This window comes from Macaca thibetana, chromosome 4 (genome assembly GCF_024542745.1).
Source record: "Macaca thibetana thibetana isolate TM-01 chromosome 4, ASM2454274v1, whole genome shotgun sequence".
Lineage (NCBI taxonomy): Eukaryota > Metazoa > Chordata > Mammalia > Primates > Cercopithecidae > Macaca > Macaca thibetana.
The window spans coordinates 129,217,920-129,237,597 of NC_065581.1; the positions used below are offsets into that span (position 1 = coordinate 129,217,920).

A 19,678-nucleotide genomic window follows, 5' to 3' on the forward strand; every position below is an offset into this window, starting at 1 on the left:
ATGACAATGGATAGAGAGAGTTGGAGGCTATTGCAAGATTATAGACAAAACTACATGAGGTTTGACCAAGGGCCATGCAACTGAACAGAGAAAAGATAATGAATGAGAGAAGTTGTTGAGAAAATAACACCAACACCAATAATTATGAAAGTTTACATTTACTGAGAGTGTGTTGGAACTTAGGTTCTATTCTAGGCATTTTTTTTTTTTTTTTTTGCTATTATGTCATTTAATCCTGACAACAACCTTATGCAAAGGTGCTATTATTTATTCTCTTTTTATATAAGAAGAAACAGAGGCACCGAGAGGTGAAGTACCCACCCACGGTCACATAGTTCAGTAATAGAGATGCAGAATTTAAAACTTTTAAAATCTCAACACTGCAGCCACACTCTGACACCCTTAGCCTCTCTTATGGACTTAGAACTAGTGGGAATTGGGGAGCTGGAGTTAGCAGTTTTGAACCTGGGTTTCTGTGATTCATGAAAATAAGTCTGGTGAAGGAGAAGGTTTAGTTCAAAGTGAGATGATGTACTCCAGCATTGACTCAATTTGCATTCACATTTAAAAGATGGATTAAATTATTAATGATTATTATCTAGCATCACTACGGAGTGAAAACAGGCTGCTAAAAGCAGTAGTTTTAGAAAAATGTTATGAATTAATACTTATCTACCATTGAGACTAATCGATTTCTTTGCTCAAAGCAATTTGTCCTGCTTTGAATGAAATCATTAGAACCAATGAGTATTTGAAAGTATGTATAAATTTGTACAAGTGTTTTTGAATTTTACCAGTTTTACAGCCAGTAGTTTGAGTTGAAAACTAACAAGTGCTTGTTTTCACACTGTAGTTGTAGACAGACCTCTGATTCATAAATCCATAATTGTTCTTTTATTAAGCTTTTGATTCATCTCTGAGTCCCTGGTGCCTACTACAGTGCCTGGCATACACTAAGCATCCCATAAATGTTTCTTGATTATAATGATCGAAATGTTCATTCTTCAACATATTTGATTTATATCATGCTTGATACTTGAGGCATTTTGAAATAGTAGTTTAAATGTTAATTTGAATTGTAGAGTACTGGAATCAGAGAACGGTTTTGGAGATTTTCTTCTCTGAAATTGTTTGATATTCAGGCCTGAGCATAAAGCAAATTTCTGATTTTGTATTCTCCTTGAAAGGCAGGAGACATTACAATGGCTATGGGGAAAATGAGTTTCTTTCTTTGAGGGATTTGTGTGTATTTATATTTTCCTAGAACCAAAGTTTATTGAAATGGGAACAAGCTTGATAAATAAGTAAACTATAATGCAAAATTTAGATCAGAGACACCGAAATGAAAGGTAAGTTTCACAGTTGCAGAGTTTACAGTTATTTGGTTGAATTCCAAAATCAAATTATTTATTCAACTAAGAACAAGTCCTGCTAAGGGATATCTAGTCTTAAACAGGTTGCTGACTAGAATTGTAATTAGCATCTTTGTCCTCACAGCATCTGAGAAGCCACTTATTTTCTATCCTTGTCCCTCTCCCCACTCCCCACATGGGTGCATGCTCTCACTGCAATGGTATAAGCTGACTTTCTATTGATAATAGTTGGGGATCTTTCCCTGGATATTTGCAGTATTTGAAGCTTGGATCTAAGACTAAAGCCCACAGAATAAGTGGAAAATGTATATGAGACACAATCCTTTGACTTGTTCTGCATGGTAACACTGTTTTTCTGGTTTGGCCAAGGTTTATATCACATCATGAGTTCTCATTTTGCCCCATCTACATAAAATCAATAAAGCCATGTCTTGATTTAAATTTAAATTTCTATTACCCAGCATGTACCCTGACCACATGAGTTTTGTGGACCAGAGTTGGGCAATTGAAATGCTGGTCTGGTTCTGATACAGTTTCAATGTGTGACCCTGGATGCCTTATTGAGTCTCTCTGAACCATTTACCTCACCTCCAAATACAGGGGTTAACTAGACAATTAGATAATCCTTTGTTTGCTTCATATAGGGAAAAAGATATGAGAATTAAGGCAATTACATAATTGGGTACCGTTCAAAGAACAGAATTGACACTTGGACCTCAAGCATGCTGATAACTTCCAGAGCCCCTCGCTAGGGTTAACAGTGCCTTGGCCAATGCCCAGCTTTAGGGGCACTCTCAGATGCATGGACCCTAACATGTGAAGGTGACAAGCTCCTCTTCCTTCCTTCTATCATCTCCCATTCCCTCCTACAGTCTATTGCTTTGGACAGCCACCCGACAGTCTGCAGAGCATGCGAGTCTGAAGATGGCGGAAGATGTTTCTATGTATCACCGTCTCTCCGGCACTCCCCCACGCTCTCCAGGGGACTATTCTTTCCATTCCATACTCCCAATTGAGCATATTTCACCTTAAAATCTCTCATGAACACATATTTATGTTCCCATATTTTTTTTATTCTCTCCTCTTATTACCTTAGCCAAATCTCAAAACATTTTTCTACTTCACTTGTGAGAAACAAAGTTCCAGTCTTGTTGAAGAAGTGTGCATAAAAATAATGATGTCCTTTGCTAAGGAAAAGAAACACTGGGACTTTTAAGGTTCCATTAAACACATTAAGAACCAGTAACCCTCATCTTTAAAGTCCTCTAAAGTAACTGTTGGTTTGATTCAGAATTTCTGCAATTTCATGGTTTAAAAAATTTTAAATCAATTCGTTATCACAAGCAGTCAAAATATACACAGAATGTTATAACATTTAATTTTCCTGTTTTTAGTTACTAGCACAGCAAAAATATTGTGGGCTATAAATGTAAAATGTTAAATAACTACAGGTAAAGAAAGCAAAGAGGAGGGAATAGATAACCACTGGGGGAGATGGGAGGCCGTTGGAGATCAGGAAAGGCATTAAAGAGAGAGATGCTTGACCTGGGCTTTGTTGTTTGAATAGAAAATTTTCAGTTGACTGAGCCAAAGAAAAAACATTTCAAGCATAAAGCAAGGCTCACTTGATGCGTAGCCAGTTGCTTAAAAGGATTGTGAAAGTATAAACTGAGGAGACTGAGGCAAGGATGAAATGAGACAGAGAGAGAGAGAGAGAGAAGAGAGAGAGCACACTATGTGTCTTGGTGTTTTTTGAAGAGCTTTCTATCATAAACCTCTGCCTCTGTGCATGAACTGAAAACAGCTTAAATCACCACTTTCTAAAAACAAACAAAAAAAATGCCAGAAGTTTTGAAATAGTCTTTAAGTGTTCCTGAGGGCCCCATTATTGTGCTGCTGTGGTGAAAATGGTGCAGCTGAAGACACTTGATGCTCGGAGCAAATGCAGCATCAGGGATAGGATGAGTGAGGAAGAAGGTAAGAGACAGTTTGGAAAGTGAAGCGACTCATCTTTGGAGTTGCATCCTGTGACCTTCTACCGCATAGACAGATGATGATGATAAGGTTTCATGACCATTCCAGTAGGGATGAGCCCTCATCTCCCTGAGAGTGAGCAGGCGCAGGAGGAAGGACAGGAGGCAAACACACATCCTTTGGAAAGGTGTTATAGAGCCTGTCTCCACGCAGGCAGGCAACCTCGACAGCAGACCAGGGTGCAGCTCCCCTGGGAATCCAAGTGGCTTCAGAGACAGTTTCCACTGAAGGTGAGGCAGTGGTAGAGAGGTATAGTAAGACTCAACAAGCCCTGCTTTGTGATGTCCAGAAAAATGTGTATTTTAAATAGTAAGAAGCTACAGGAGTTCTACTTTTTCTCCAGAGTGCTTTTTCAGGAATTAGATGCTCATTAATATAGAATATAAGTAATAACGTACACCTATCTCCACAGACATGCTAACAATTGTTGAATTAGATAGTTTTATCAAAGGGCACAGTTTGAAATATGAATTTTAATCATTTAATTGACTAAAACAAACCTAAAGTGCTAAGAGTTGACGTGTCAGAGTAAAATTTTCTGCCCAGGTGGGTTTTTCCCTTTTTCTTGCCCTACTCACATGCAATACTGGTTTAGTGTTACCTCATTTCTTCTGACCAAGACCCATCTCCCTGGGCATCCTTCTCCCAATTGCCACATAAACCTCAGTTTTATTGGTTTCCTTCACTTTCCTGTGTACTCAAGGACTCATTGTTTACTGGAGGCCAACCCTGTTTTTTTCTCCCTTTTAAGTCTTTCCTTTTCCCAGAGTATTAACTTCTTAATAATATTCTTTATAAAGTCACAACTTAAAAAAAAGTTCCTGGCATAAATAATTAAAATCAAAACTAGCCAGATTTTTATTTCCTACTCTGTTTCCATGAGAAAGGGAGAGGTAATTTTTGGTGTATCTTTTCCATCTACCCCATCCCTCACCGCCAATGGCACGCCAGGATTCCACTGCACCGGGCTAGCCAAGACTTCAGATGCATAAACACACACTCATGTTCTTTCTTCTGAAGTGAACCCACCACTTTCCAAATATCTAGCAACATACTCCTCAAAGAAAGAGAGTGCCCTGTAGTCAGCTGTGGCTTTCTTAGTTTACAAAGCCCCTTGGGATCCTTCCCAGGCATGCTGGGAGTCTTGGTGGTGGCTGCATCCACTGTCAGAAACACAGTGAAGTTCTCCACAACCGTCCCAAACACAGCACATTCTTATGACATGACAAAGTGTGAATGAGTTGATATCAATAAAGGTGTTTATATTACTGACATTTGTCAAAGGGGAAACCAAGTCAAGAAAGTTTACCAACTTGCCCAGGACATAAAAAGCTTGCATGCCAAACTCAGTGCTGGGAACATAATACATGCTGTAAATGGCATAGCTAAAAATTGGAAAATGTATTTTATGCATTTTACATAAAAAATGATAAAAAGCAACCTGAGGAGAATATTCTTTTAGGGATATCTCTAACTTGTTGACAAGAAATGTTAGAGTCAGGATGACCATTAAACAGCATCCAATTCCACCCCCTCCTTGGTGGGGACTGAAACTCAGGAAATTTGACTTGTGCAAGCCCACAGGGCAAGCGTATGTCAAGCTGAGTCCGGGACCCAGGTTTCTTGATTTCCAGTCAAATGCTCCTCCTACTAAATCACTCTTAATTTCAAGATGCATTTCTATCAGAGCAGATATTTGGAAGTCACAGCCCTCGGACCCTATGCTACACAGTTCATCTTCCTCCTTATGGCTTGGACTCTCCAAAGAAGGGGAGTTAGTTATCAGACTTGGTCCTGTGATCTGTTACACCCCATGGTCAATTTACCTGGAAAGCTGCGGAGAGCATCTTCATTTTCCAGAATGCCTCTCTGTTTGGTCGCCTGCAGCTCACTTTTGGATTTCCAAACCAGCTTTACCATCCTGATCATCTCTGGCAAGTCCCAGGGCAGCGGCCCCTGCTGGCACCCCGGCCGGCTTCCCGGGGAGGAGGGCAGCACACCTTCTGGGCCTGTCCACCTCCTGCCTAGCTCTGCTGGGTGGAAATAGCGCTCTAGCACAGGCATTCTGTCTTGTGCCCCAGAAGAGGAGGCAGTGGTGCTGCTGCTGCTGCTGTTGCTGCTGCTGCTGCTGTTGCTGCTGCTGCTGCTGCTGCTACCACAGGGGAAATTCTTCCCAGGCAGGGAAAGGCGAACCTCCGTAAGATCCTTTCCAGCTTCGGAAAGACAAGACTCCTCCAGCCTGGCACAGCCTCCCTGTCTCCTCAGGCCCTCCACAAACACTGCCGACGAGAGCGATTCACTTCCCTAGGTTTCTCACTGGTGAGAAACTGTTACTGTACTCCTTCCTTAGAGATAGAATGCATTTTTTTTTCCCCTCCTCTCTCTGGCACTGAGTTCACAGCACTTAATTAATCCCAGGCTACAGCTGGAACGACAGCAGGGAGGAAAAAAAAAAAAGCCATCGACGTTCTAGCATTTGCTTTTCCTCTTCTTTCTTCTGATTTATTTGTTCTCAATTCTCTTTTGGTGCTTGTCAAAGTTTGTCGACTCTTAGCTTTTTGTTGGCTTAGCTCTTAAGGACTTCAGGCAAAGAAGTGGGGCTTCCCCTTTGCTAACCTCACAGAGGGGTTCCCCCCTTGCCAGAGGCCAGTTATCTGGAGGTGTCAGGTAAGTAGTCACCCCTGTGGTGCAGACTCAGGCCCTGCAAGCCCCCAGGAGATCTCCAAAAAAACAGAAGCTGAGCGTCTGCAGAACCAATCTGCAGCTGCTTCTCCCTGGAGGGCCTGATGGGGGTTGGGGGGCACGTTGCCCAGTCACTGAGACCAGTGCTGGGATGGGCTGGGTTGATCCTCAGTGCCTCAGTTTGATCACTCTCGCTCTTTCTCCACATCCCTCCCCCTTGTGTCATTTGGTTCTCAGCAAACCTAACTGGGTTATGACCTACTGGTCAAATCCCTTCATAACCTCAGCTGCCCTTCAGCTGGAAGGGAAATAACACTGAATCACATTCCACAGTTAACTCCGAAAGATGAGAATTCGGGAAGCATCAAGATCCTCATGCAAACGGGCAGTGGCCTGCATAGCCTGGACATGTGGCTCAGGACCGTTCAAAACCCATTTTCAAAGGAACAATCATTTTAAAGGATGTTCACAGGGGACATAAATGGCAGTGAAAGAAAGAAAAGAATGTTAACGATTCACCTTCTGGAGGGAGAGCACTTCTGACTTATTATGTGGGCCACTGACTACTGTGTCCCCGACCTGAGAGTGGTTGAATTGAGGGCAACCTCAACCGTGGGCCATGCCTCTTGTTCTTAGTCTCAGAGATGGAGGCGCTAACCCTGAAAGTAAGAACCAATTCAACAAAAGGCAATGCCCCCTGTAGCTTATGTGAAAGGCCTTGGACAGAAACAAAAGTGGGGTAGTATTGTATTTGGCACTTTTGCCAGCAAATTGGTTTGTAGGAACAATTTGAACTTGTACATTCAAGTGAATAGTCCCTGTTTTCTGGAAGAACATTGTAACAATCCCGTCTTCCTCTCCTCTTCATGTCTCCACATTGCAAAGTGCTTTATTTTGCTTGGCATGCCATTTTGCTGATGTATAATCTGTTGCTTCTGCTCTACATTCCTTTCAAGGCTGGTTTATCACACAATTATTTGATATTTCTTCATGGGAGAAAGGAGGAAACTTGGGGTAGAGGAGAAAGATTATTGTATAGTGTGTTTTATTTTCATTGCTCCCACCTCTTTTTTTTTTTTTTTTTAAGTTGAAACCAGCAAAGACAACTGTAATTTTATTGTTGTTTTATTATTTCTCTAAATCCATGGTGAATAAGTTTAGTTTTCCATACTGGATCAGGTGAATTTTCTTTTTTCTGGATGGAAAAGTATACTGGCAAACCTAACTTTCCTTCCTAACAGGTGAAGAAGGGTCAAGAGGGTATAAAACGATAATAAAGACATTGAAGACACTGCTTTTGTTGAATTTCATTATTAAAATATTGATCTAGCGGCTCTTTCTATAACAACTAGATATTCATACAACACAATTAGGGCATAATCAGTGGTCTACTTCATTAGAAAGATGTGTTCTTCCTTATTTCCCTCTCTGATAAGAGATGAAAGGATTTAAGTATCAGTTCCACACTTCCACCACTTTGACAGCCTGTCCAGTCCTTATCTTACCCTTCCATCAGGCTGGGGGCATCAAGGCTCTCTAGGATTGAGATGATTTTGTTTAATAATCACATGTAGACTGTTTCACTTTATTATCATATTTCCTGAATAATGTCTTAAACTCACTCCTCAGTCACAAACTTCCTTGACATAACAACTGAAGAGTTTCCTAAGTGTTTGACTATTTTTATTTTTGTTCAGTTATTTTGCAATAGCACTTAGCATCAGGATATCCTGACCCTTGGAACAAAGGGGTTAAGAACAAAGAAAACAAATATATGATATAATATATCACATACACTAATGTACTAAGAACATAACACTTCATTGTTCATTTCTTCAAGAATGACTCTAAAAAAATTCCAAGGATATACATTTCCATTGTATCCTCTGTACTGTTTTACCTAGTTCCTTGTAAAAATATCTTACAGAAATTACAAAATGTTGGATCACTGAGCATGAATACTTCCTAGTGGAGATGAGTCAGGGCCAAGCAATCACCATTTCACATTTTCATTCCCAAGGAGGAATCTACTTCATTTGAAGGTTTGAAAATTGGAAATATTTGTACAATTAAAAAAAAAAAGTTCCCCCAATATGGGATTATTTTCATCTTGGAGTAGAAGGGCAAAAATACCACAAGAAAGGTTGTTCTCATGGTATTTCTGGCTCACATAGAAACAGGAAGTACAGGAAATCTTGCGAGAAAGCTTGGCTCGGAAATTTTTGGCTCAACTGCAGGTTCAAGAGATTGGGACAAACTGATGCGAGGCTAATGCTTGTTGGACTAAAACTCTCTACCATGTGAATTATCTGAAAGGTGCTTTTGTTACATTTTGTAGCTAGCATCTCATAGGCTGTGATCTCTTTTGTTTTTCAGATAGTTACTTTAGAAGAGCATGTCTGTAAACCTGTAATTTTCACTACTCAGTGGACATCATTCACCTTGATATGGTATCTGCAGACAGAAGTTTGGATCGCTGAGGGTGGGGTTGCTACGTGATCAAAGGAATCATGGAACAGAGAAGACCCACAGGTAACTTGTGAGGATTCTTACGCATGCTAATATCAGTAATTAATGGGCTGCAGACAGGACATTTTAAGATAGACTTTCAAAATAACCAAGTTCTTTCTCAGGCCTTGTGAATCAACCCAACATAATGAGAACTAACAGGCGAAACAGCTTGTTCCAATAGACAATGGACACCTAATTGTAGCAAAAAGACTTTGCTGTTCCTGGAAGTACTGCTACTTGTTGAGGGTGTGATGGCTTCAAGGTTACTTTGAGGAGTTGGGGTGCCGGCTGCGTGGGCCCTGAGGGCCCAGAGTCCCAGAGGGGCGGTCGAAGTGCACTCCAAGGCATCTGGAGGTGATGTTCTTACTGACAACGAGGAGGTGACTGGGTTGGAGAGGGACGTCATAATGGCTGCACAGAAGGGATGGACCCATACAATATACTACCCCCAAAGGCAGCTTCAGGTACCAAAGAGGACCTTAATTTAGCCCCCGTCCTTCACCAGCAGTGGGCAGCATCTGTGAAGAGAATAGAGCCATCATCTGGTTTTGGCTGGACAAAGGTGAGGCCCGGTGATGCCCTGACTGTGGCAACTATTACAAGCTGCCTCACCAGCTGGCCCGCTGAGCCCCTGCACTAAGTTACTCCAAATGTGCTATAAAGTTTCTTCTTTTTGATAAAAACTAGCCATTGCATTGGCTCCTTCTTCCAAAAACTAAAAATAAAAAGACTTTGCTCTGTGGTTGGAGCTATAAAAGAATTGATAACCCCAATACTAAAGTATACAACCAAGAAAAGTGTCAAAAATATAGTTGATTTAGAATGTGGACTTTGAAGAATTTTTGGTGTTCTGAGGGCTATGTAAAAGTCTTGTAGACTATGGGTGCTCTAGTCACTAGGCAGATAAGCATTTATTATACATGATTTGTAAAATAAGGCATTTATAATGTTAAATATTTCTAACAATTCTAGAGAATGTACCTTTTTTAAAAAATGGAAACTTAGAAACATGTATCCATTGTCATTTTCTTTCACTTTCAGTCTATTAATAGATTCTTACAAAACAAAAAGTTTAATAAAAATCTTCTGACTCAGATATTTTGGAATTGTTTTATACTCTTATTGACCCTCATCTGTGGCCTATCTTTTAGAAAAAAAATGCAAACTATGGAGGGAGTTTATTTATTTTGTCCTGAACTTTCCTCTTCATCAGTTCAAGCATGGATGTGTAAACACACACACACACACACACACACACACACACACGACCAGTCTGCTTTTACAAATGCAATTCAAAAAAAAATTCAAAATGAGCAGGGAAGGAAAAACAGGTCTTTCAACTTGGTTCTATACAGTCTAAGTAGAAGAAGTGCAAAGAATTTAGGAGACCTAGAAATGTATAACTCTGGCCTTAGCTAATCTCAAGAAATAATGCCAGCAAGTAGGAAAAACGACTTAGTCTACAGACCGACCCTAGAAGGCAGCACATATTTCCATTGTCATGGGGGAAAGGGGGAAAGCATGTGGGGCGAGATGAGGAAAGACAGGTGGGGTGAAGTAGGAGGGGTGTCTCAACCATACCCAATCATTCTCTTGTTCGCTCTGCAAATGAATATTAACTGCCGGAGAAACAGCAGAAGGGAAAACCTTCTGTGCTAGCCTTTGGGTCCTTTTTCAGGTACTGGGGACCTGCCTGGCCTCTTTTGCCTTAATTCTGGTTTTCAGTGTGAGTGACCTCTGCCTCTTTACTTATTCATTTATTTTTGTACGTTTTAAGAGAGAAACTAGGATTTCAGCTAACATCACACTCTATCCTGGCTGTTAAAGATCTTAACTAATGGTAATGCTAAGTTTACTGTCTCTGTGAATTTCCCAACAAAAATGGGCCCAGTCAGACAAAGGTTGAGAACAACATGGAAGGAAGACTTGATTTTCTCTACTCAGCTCCTGCCTGCTGATGAATACAGCCTCCTATTCTGTCCCACTACTGAACATCCGATACTTTGGTGTGTGCCCCTGGCACCCTCTGACTATAGCCTTTCTAGGATTTCAGGACTTATTTCTGATTGTGAAAGATCATAGCGGTGGTAGAGTACACTTTTCAGAATTTCACATTCGAGCGTGTCAACTTCTTAGAAAACAGCTACAACAAGGAAATCTCTAAAGTAACTCTCTGAGACTACTTATCTGAGAGTTACAAAAACTGGGTTTTGATCTATACTCACCACTGAGCTTTGCCCCAAATTTGGGGCCTTATCTATAAATGGGCATGATGGCAATAAACATTTTATCCATCACACTGGGATCCTGAAAGGATTAAATAAGACTAGAATGTCAGTTATTTTTAAACTGTAATGTGCTATAAAAATTTAATATTGTTATTTTTAAGCTATATGATATCGTAGTTGACAAGTTCATTAAACACAAATTTTGGCTATCCTTTCCTGGGATCTGTTAGAAAGCTGGAAAGTCAAGCCCTTCTACCCTTGAAGTAGGTCTTACTTCGGAAATTTGGGTTCCCCAGTGAGAATGCAGGCGTAAAGGAAATCAAAAGCAGGGCTGTTGGATAAAGGGTATTGGGGAGTGACCTGTGGCAGAAGACAGTAAGAGACTTGATGGTAGCAAGGTCTTTAAGGTAGGCCTGGTGAAAATATGAATGAGAATAGACAGATACAGAACAATGTATGTGACTCATAAGATAAATATTCTTTGTAAGTGCATTTTGGAGTGATGAAAGCCCAGGAATCATGTCTAGGGTCTCATCCTGCATGATCGTTACCATGTATTATTTAGTGCTCTAGTTAATGCTGTATAGGTTCTCTTAATAGGGAATTTTGTTTTTAGTCCAAAGTGACTAAACACAAAATGCGTTTGATGTTCATGAGCTGTGCAGCTTTGTGTCATATGCTGTGGTGGTGAACATGTGTCTTCAGGCCCCCTACTGGTCTCATTTCCCTAGACAAACTGATGAGGGCCTCAATGTTTTGTTTGGGGGCTTTATTTCTCAAACATTTTTGTAACTTCGATTGCTCCTAACTGATTTCTGTTTAATTTGTAAGTGTGCTTAAAAGAAATGTAGTGTGCAGAATCAAATGTGATATTTAAAAAGTGGCCTGTACAAAGTCTGAAATATGTTGATTTTTTTAAAAAAAATAAGTGAGATGCATAAATTTTGAAAGCTCTCAAGAATTCAACCAGCTTAAGAAGATCTCAAGGAGACTGGAGGAGAGATTATCCAAACATTCTCAAAAAACTGCTGGAAAATGCCTGAGTGAGGGTTCTTTTCTCTTAATCTAATAAAAATAAAGTAGGCCACTAATAAGATATAGAAAGATTTTTTTATATAAATGAAATAACAAAAGGAAAGTGAGAAAATTATGAGGAATCAAGCCTTCTAACAAGATTCCTTTTTGTCCTTGACATTCATTTAGGTTCATATTTATGTAGTTCAAAGTTAATTTGGAAGAAGGAAATTTCAACTGCTCCATGTGTATTGCATGTGATCCTGCTGCCTCTTCCACTTAATTTTTATTTCCCCTTTTTCACTTATTACCTCCTGGTAATTATGAATTACACAGAACAGCTATGCCAAATGGTATCTCCTAGAGGCTATTCTAGATCCAGGCTTCTTAAATATTAATGTGCATTTGAATAACCTGGAGATCCCATTAAAATGCAGATTTGTGATTCCAGAAGTCTGGCAGGGACCTGAGACTCTGCATTTCTAACAAGTTTCCTAGGGATGTCAAGGTTGTTGGTCATGATCACACTCTGAGTAGCAAGGCTAGAGTATAACTATGTGGCAACAATTTTATGCCTGTTCCGTATTAGTTATTTATGAAAGAAAATGCAGCAATCATCCCAGTCTTTCCAGATACACCTATTAGGACTTCTAAAAACAATCATGCTGGTGCAGGCCAAATACTCTCAATGGAAAGAAGCAACCAGAACTGCTATATAAGAACAAGTGCTGTATCCAGGGACATTGAACCACAGCTTGTCAATTTTGTTTTTTTCTTTTTTCCCCCTTATGGGTTAACTTTAAAGATAAGGTTGACTATCAACTATAAGCCCATGCAATAAATATATGCAATGGAATCTTAAATAATTTCATAAACAAATACTATTTTTGACAGTCTTTTCTCATCAAATGTCAAGTGCAATTTAGTTAGGCCAGTTTCTCCATGACTCCTTCTTTCTAGCATTTTGTTGCACCCCTCCCGCTATTTTCAGAATGGTTGGAATACAGGCAACGCTCTGAGTCTTTGATCTCCATCATCAGGGATACTTTCAGCAAGACCTGCTCTTTCATTTGGTTTATTAAAGATTTATGTAAAGTGGTCTTCCCATGAAGCCTGGTAATCTTTCCCACTGTGATATTCCAGGCATGAATGAATGGTGACCAGATGATTCCTCAAAGAAATAAAGATGGAAAAAAAAGGAAGCAGGCATTCCTGGTGCTGTAGCCAGTGGTGAATGGTGCTGCTGATTCAGAGAAATCTACAGCAATGTCAGTCTCAGCGAAACACACACACACAACACACACAACACAAAGGTTGAATCAAGTAAACTTTGCAATAGGCTGCATTCTTTAACAGGTATCACCTGGAATTCATACAGCTGTAGGCACGGTATTCGTTGGAAAACAATGCCAGAAGGAAGAGACATGTGAAATCAGCTGGAAGACCAGGGTAACTAAGAGCGTGGGTCTAGAACATTACCAGATTTATATGATTAAAAATTTGTACAGTTAACTAAACAAGAACGCTTAGAATAAATGAAAGCATCTGCTGGTAATTGGAAACACAGTTCACTGTATTATTTTTTCCATTGTCTTTCCTGATTCTTTCTAAGGCTAAGTGCTTTGCTATGGTTATGAACACCAATATTTCCTGATATATATAATCCAGGGGAGTAACTAAATAATGAGAAAGAGAAAGTTGGAAGATACTGTATTAAAAACTAGTATACAGAATGTTTTATTATTTCTGGTAATTTTATGAGTTTTTTCCCCTGGTAATGGCAGGAGAATTAAGAGTGAAAATTAAAGGGGTGGCCATTTAACATATAGTACATAGACAACACATTCTTTGCATGGTACAGTACAGGGATTCCTACTGAACCCTTTTTGTTTGATATGCAGTGTTGCTAGAAGAATTATTGCACCACAATCAAGGAAAAAAAGCCCAGCACACTAGAACATTTTACAACTTTGACATGTGTATAAGATCTTTATTATCAAAAGATTTTCTAAGAATTTCACTCTGGTAATTTTTTTTCATCACACATTGAAATTTTAACCACATTTTTCTCCTTCTAGTTTGAAAATTACTTTAAAATGATTGCGTGTCTTTCTATTTATAGGATATGGATACGAACTGATCCTCCTCTATTTGCTTATTTGGACTTCGGGGTCTATCTAGTCTTTGTCCTCCATGATCTTCCTGGACCTATTTTGTGGTCTGCTGGTAAGATTTCTTGCATTCCGTGTTTTCTGAGACATCTTTGCATTTGACTTTAACATTCTTTTGTCCACTTAGGTGCAAGGTAAAATACACCCGTCTTTGACTTGCAGATGTTCATATACCTTGCTGATTTTATGTTTGCATGTCTCAATTAGAATATCAAGGGTCAACTTCAAACCACAGATAACTGGGCTTTTAATAAATGCCTTTTAAATGCTGTTATTACTTTTTTTCCTGCTTTCAAACTTTGAGGAGGCAATTGATGAGGCTACTATTGTGTTTTTCAAGTCTCTCATTAATCATTGAAAATTTCAGTTAAGCCTTATTTACCTTTAAAAGTTATGATATTTGGATTGAACATAATTTATAATCATGTCATTTTCAAATATGTAACATGAAAAGTAATGGCAACATTAATACTAATTTGATGCAAAGAATAATTATTACCTATAAAAATAGTTCAAATCCCTTTCTTGGGCATTTGGCACTTTGAAAAATAGGCTCCCACTCACCTAGTCCTGTAAACACATTCAAACTTACATTGAATATGGAAAATTTCTGTGGAAGTCATATTGTTGCACAAACATGTCAGATGCATCTGACATGTATGGTAGGCCGAATAATGGCCTTCCACAGGTACCCACATTCTAGTCCTCGGAACCTGTGAATATGTTAGGTTACACGGCAAAGGAGATTAGGGTAGAAGATGGAGTTAAGATTGCTAATCAGCCATCATTAAAATACAGAGAATATCTGGATTATCTGGACGAGACCAAAATAATCACAAGTGTCCTTAAATGTGGAAGAGGGAGGCAGAAGTGTCAGTGTCAGAGTGATATGATGTGAGAAAGAGTCAGCTGGTCATTGGTGACTCTGAAGATGGAAAGGGGCCTTGGACCAAGGAATGGGAGGAGACTCTCAAAGATAAAAAAGGCAGGAAAACAGATTATCCCTTAGAGCTTCCAGAAAGAAATACAGACCTGTAGACACCTTAACTTTAGCCCAGTGGAATCCATTTCATACTTCTGACCTCCAAAACTGTAAGATAATGAATTTGTGTTGTTTTAAGACTCTAAATGTGTAATGATTTGTTCTAACAGCAATAGGAAACGAATATATTATGTTATTGCTCACATGGTCCTTCTTCTTGGGAAAGATTTTTCTATTTGTCTAATCCAAATAAAATTCCATGTTTTTTCATAAGTCTTTGTGCCCCACCTTAAAGTTGACTCTTCTATTTAAACAAAGCAGCACCTCTTATCCATTTTGGTTATCTGGGACGTAACTTCACTTACATCACTACTTGCCTTTGATGCTCTGGCCCGTCTTTTAGTTTGGATTGCAGAGGCCATTGAACCATACTTTGTAACTTAAAATCTCACTGCTGCACCTTTCATTCATTCATTAATTCATTTAACATGCATTTATTGAGTGGTGAATTGTGTCTGCCCTATGCTAAGTGCTTGACATGCAAAAACATGCTCCCTTCCCTTAAAATTGTTTACAAGTTTGGTGGAGAGACAGACACATGTACAACTAACTATAAAGCACGGTGAACTATAGTGCTGTAATATAAATATGGATGCAATAGATCCAAATTAGTTTTTGTTATTAAAAATGACAGGTTGGGCGTGGTGGCTCACACTTGTAATCTCGGCACTTCGGGAGGCCGAGGCAGGTGGATCACCTGAGGTCAGGAGTTTAAGACCAGCCTGGAAATCATAGTGAAAACCCGTCTCTACTAAAAATGTAAAAATTAGCCAGGCAGGGTGGTGCATGCCTGCAGTCCCAGCTACTCGGGAGGCTGAGGCAGGAGAATCACTTGAACCTGGGAGGTGGAGGTTGCAGTGAGCCAAGATAGCACCACTATACTTCAGCCTGGGTGACAGAGCAAGACTCTGTCTCAAAATAAATAAATAAATATTTAAAAATGAGAACCAATTTTCTTCATTAATTCTTTTTTAATGTCTTGACAACTAAAACACTGTCTTAGAAATTTCTACTTCACATTAAAAAAAAAAGAAATTATATGATATAGAGTTTGTTCATAGCCAGGAAAACATGGATGATTAATTATGTTTTTGCTGATTATTTTTTATTTTATTGAATTTTTAAAAGCTTAGCTCTAGTGATTGTCAGACTTAAAGAACATTCCTACTACTTTCCTCAGGTGAGTTGTTACTATGTTCCTAGCAAACTGGGAGCTTAAGAAAAGTGTTTTAATCAAGAAATGGGGAAAGGATTCCCTATTTAATAAATGGTGCTGGGAAAATTGGCTAGCCATAAGCAGAAAGCTGAAACTGGATCCTTTCCTTACTCCTTATACAAAAATTAATTCAAGATGGATTAGAGACTTAAATGTTAGACCTAATACCATAAAAACCCTAGAAGAAAACCTAGGTAATACCATTCAGGACATAGGCATGGGCAAGGACTTCATGTCTAAAACACCAAAAGCAATGGCAACAAAAGCCAAAATTGACAAATGGGATCTAATTAAACTAAAGAGCTTCTGCACAGCAAAAGAAACTACCATCAGAGTGAACAGGCAACCTACAGAATGGGAGAAAATTTTTGCAATCTACTCATCTGACAAAGGGCTAATATCCAGAACCTACAAAGAACTCAAACAAATTTACGAGAAAAAAACAAACAACCCCATCAAAAAGTGGGCAAAGGATATGAACAGACATTTCTCAAAAGAAGACATTCATACAGCCAACAAACACATGAAAAAATGCTCATCATCACTGGCCATCAGAGAAATGCAAATCAAAACCACAATGAGATACCATCTCACACCAGTTAGAATGGCAATCATTAAAAAGTCAGGAAACAAGTGCTGGAGAGGATGTGGAGAAATAGGAACACTTTTACACTGTTGGTGGGATTGTAAACTAGTTCAACCATTATGGAAAACAGTATGGCGATTCCTCAAGGATCTAGAACTAGAAGTACCATATGACCCAGCCATCCCATTACTGGGGATATACCCAAAGGATTATAAATCATGCTGCTATAAAGACACATGCACACATATGTTTATTGTGGCACTATTCACAATAGCAAAGACTTGGAATCAACCCAAATGTCCATCAGTGACAGACTGGATTAAGAAAATGTGGCACATATACACCATGGAATATTATGCAGCCATAAAAAAGGATGAGTTTGTGTCCTTTGTAGGGACATGGATGCAGCTGAAAACCATCATTCTCAGCAAACTATCGCAAGAACAGAAAATCAAACACCACATGTTCATAGGTGGGAACTGAACAATGAGATCACTTGAACTCGGGAAGGGGAACATCACACACCGGGGCCTATCATGGGGAGGGGGGAGGGGGGAGGGATTGCATTGGGAGTTATACCTGATGTAAATGACGAGTTGATGGGTGCTGATGAGTTGATGGGTGCAGCACACCAACATGGCACAAGTATACATATGTAACAAACCTGCACGTTATGCACATGTACCCTAGAACTTAAAGTATAATAAAAAAAAAAAGAAAAAAAAAAAAGAAAAGTGTTTTATTACAACAAAGCAAAGAAAAAGGAGTCACATAATGTGAGAGTTTAAAGGGACTTCAGAGATAGACTATTTCCATTAGATCACATCTTAAGTCAGCTTGGGCTGCTATAACAAAGTGCCATAGACTGGATGACTTCAACAACAGAAGTTCATTTCTCACAGTTCCAGAGGCTGGGAAGTTTGAGACTGGGGAACCAGCATGGTCAGATTCTGGTGAGGGCCTTCTACCTGGTTACCAGGTGGTTGCCTTCCTGCTGTATCCTCACATGGTGGGGAGAGGGAGGGAAAGCAAGCTCTCTAGTGTCTCTTTCTATAAAGGTGCTAATCCAATTACAAAGCCTCCACCATTATATCCATATTACTTCCCATAGGTCCCACCTCCAAATACCATCACATTGGGAGTTAGGGTATCAACACATATGAATTTTGAAGGGACACATTCAGTCAATAGCAGATTATTTTCTAATTTTGCTAATAATGAAGCATGATAAAGAAAACAGAACCTTTGGATTCCCACAGACCTGAGCCCAAGCACTTCCTTTGAATGCTTATGTACCAGATACAGCACTGAGCATTTCATATGCAATTCCTTATTGAATCTTGACAAGAATTCCCCAAAAGGTAGGGATTATCATGATCTCCTATGAAAGTAATTTGTTCAAGGTGCAGATACTATCAGGCTTTAGAAGGATGATAAGCATACCTTCTTAGCACTCTGCTATACTGCTGGTGCGGTTGGGATGTTGTATAAAGCAGTAGAAACTCTGCTTGATTTACAGCTTATCATCATATCTGGCTGCTAAACATTTAAGTCCGATGAATTGAAGGAAAATAAGAATAATTACAACACGCCAGCACCTTTTTCTATAACTGTTCTTCATGGTAGGATTACACCTTGTATTTCTCAAGCCAAAGTCACATCTTCACTACCACTAGGGTCATGACTGTGACCAGCAGGGTGGATTTTAGATCTCTGCCACAACCTTTATCCAAAAAGTGCTGAAAAAAGCCTTCATCTCTCAGCGTGACCAGAGAGGAAGAACATGTTGCACGTGGTTCACATGAACATTAAAAAAAATTAAATGAACATCTTATCTCCCTTCAGTAATGGGGTGGTTTCTTCAAATCAGATACTAAACCCCTAAAGTGACTTTATTTCTTAGGAAAAGGGGCTAGCAATGGAGGGTTATCAGAGTAGTCTTTACATTGTTAGGTAAACAAAATTGCAGCAGCAACTCTGCTGTCTCCGACCTCGATTCTTGGGTCTGAAGAACCAGAGAATGATGACGTGACATTGGTGAATGGAGCTCACAGATCTACCCAAGACACTGGACAGCTATTTCCCTTTTGGAGCCATTTAGCGAGGCTGCTTACAATATTACAGTGCCAGCTGCATCTGTGCTTTCTAAACAGCTTGGCCAGAAATGGAAAAGAAAAAAAAAAAAGAGCTTTAAATGTTTCCGAGTGTTGAGGAAATGACTTGGGTCACTTTCTGCATGGACAACAGAAATTCAAGTCTGGCCCCAGGCTGATTTCTGTCCTGGGGTGGTAGAAGCAGTGATGAAGCTGAAGACAGACTTGTGTCTGGTGGATCAGACACCTTTTCTATTTCCACGTGGTAAACCTTGTTACCTAGTCATGTGTATTTATAGTTCTACTAGGGCAATGTAAACCTATAAATTCCACATCACCCTTATATAGCTCCTTCTTTTCAAAGGTGTTGTAGAATGATAGAAAGGCTAGGCTCCCATGTGATATCCCTAAGGGAAGGAGAGTCTAAACCCTCAGGCAAATCATTCTGACATTTAGGATCTTCAACTACTTTTTGCATTCCTCGTTTCTGTCCTTAATAATAATTTATTAATAAGCCCATGTACTTATTTGAATAAATATCTAATAGTAGATACTCTAAATCTTTGACCTACTAAACCTAGTTAAGTCCAATGATTCCATTTGTTTTTCTACACTTCTTAAACACATTATAATCAATGCATTTTATTTTATTTAGCATTTTACATGGAAATTTAGTATATTCTGTATTGCATTTTTATGATATTATAAGAGTGCAGGTATTCATTTCT

At 39.3% G+C, this 19,678-nt stretch overlaps 1 protein-coding gene and 1 long non-coding RNA gene across 3 annotated transcripts in view; one reads left to right on the forward strand and one right to left on the reverse strand.

Moving 5' to 3' along the window:
- The window catches only part of PDE7B (phosphodiesterase 7B), a 334,565-nt gene that overhangs the window by 144,873 nt on the left and 170,014 nt on the right, over nt 1-19,678 (reverse strand). Inside the window, exon 1 of one of the 2 annotated variants that reach the window (XM_050787961.1) lies at nt 5,234-8,475. The exons of the other annotated variant lie outside the window; for it this stretch is intronic. Coding sequence (XP_050643918.1) covers nt 5,234-5,471 — 238 coding nt within the window. The 5' untranslated portion in view covers nt 5,472-8,475. Of the gene's footprint in view, nt 1-5,233; nt 8,476-19,678 lie in introns of those variants that run through there. 2 annotated transcript variants of the gene reach the window in all.
- On the forward strand, nt 5,619-9,886 carry LOC126952866 (uncharacterized). Its single transcript, XR_007725053.1, has 2 exons — nt 5,619-5,726; nt 8,466-9,886. It is a non-coding gene; the product is annotated as an uncharacterized LOC126952866 (long non-coding RNA).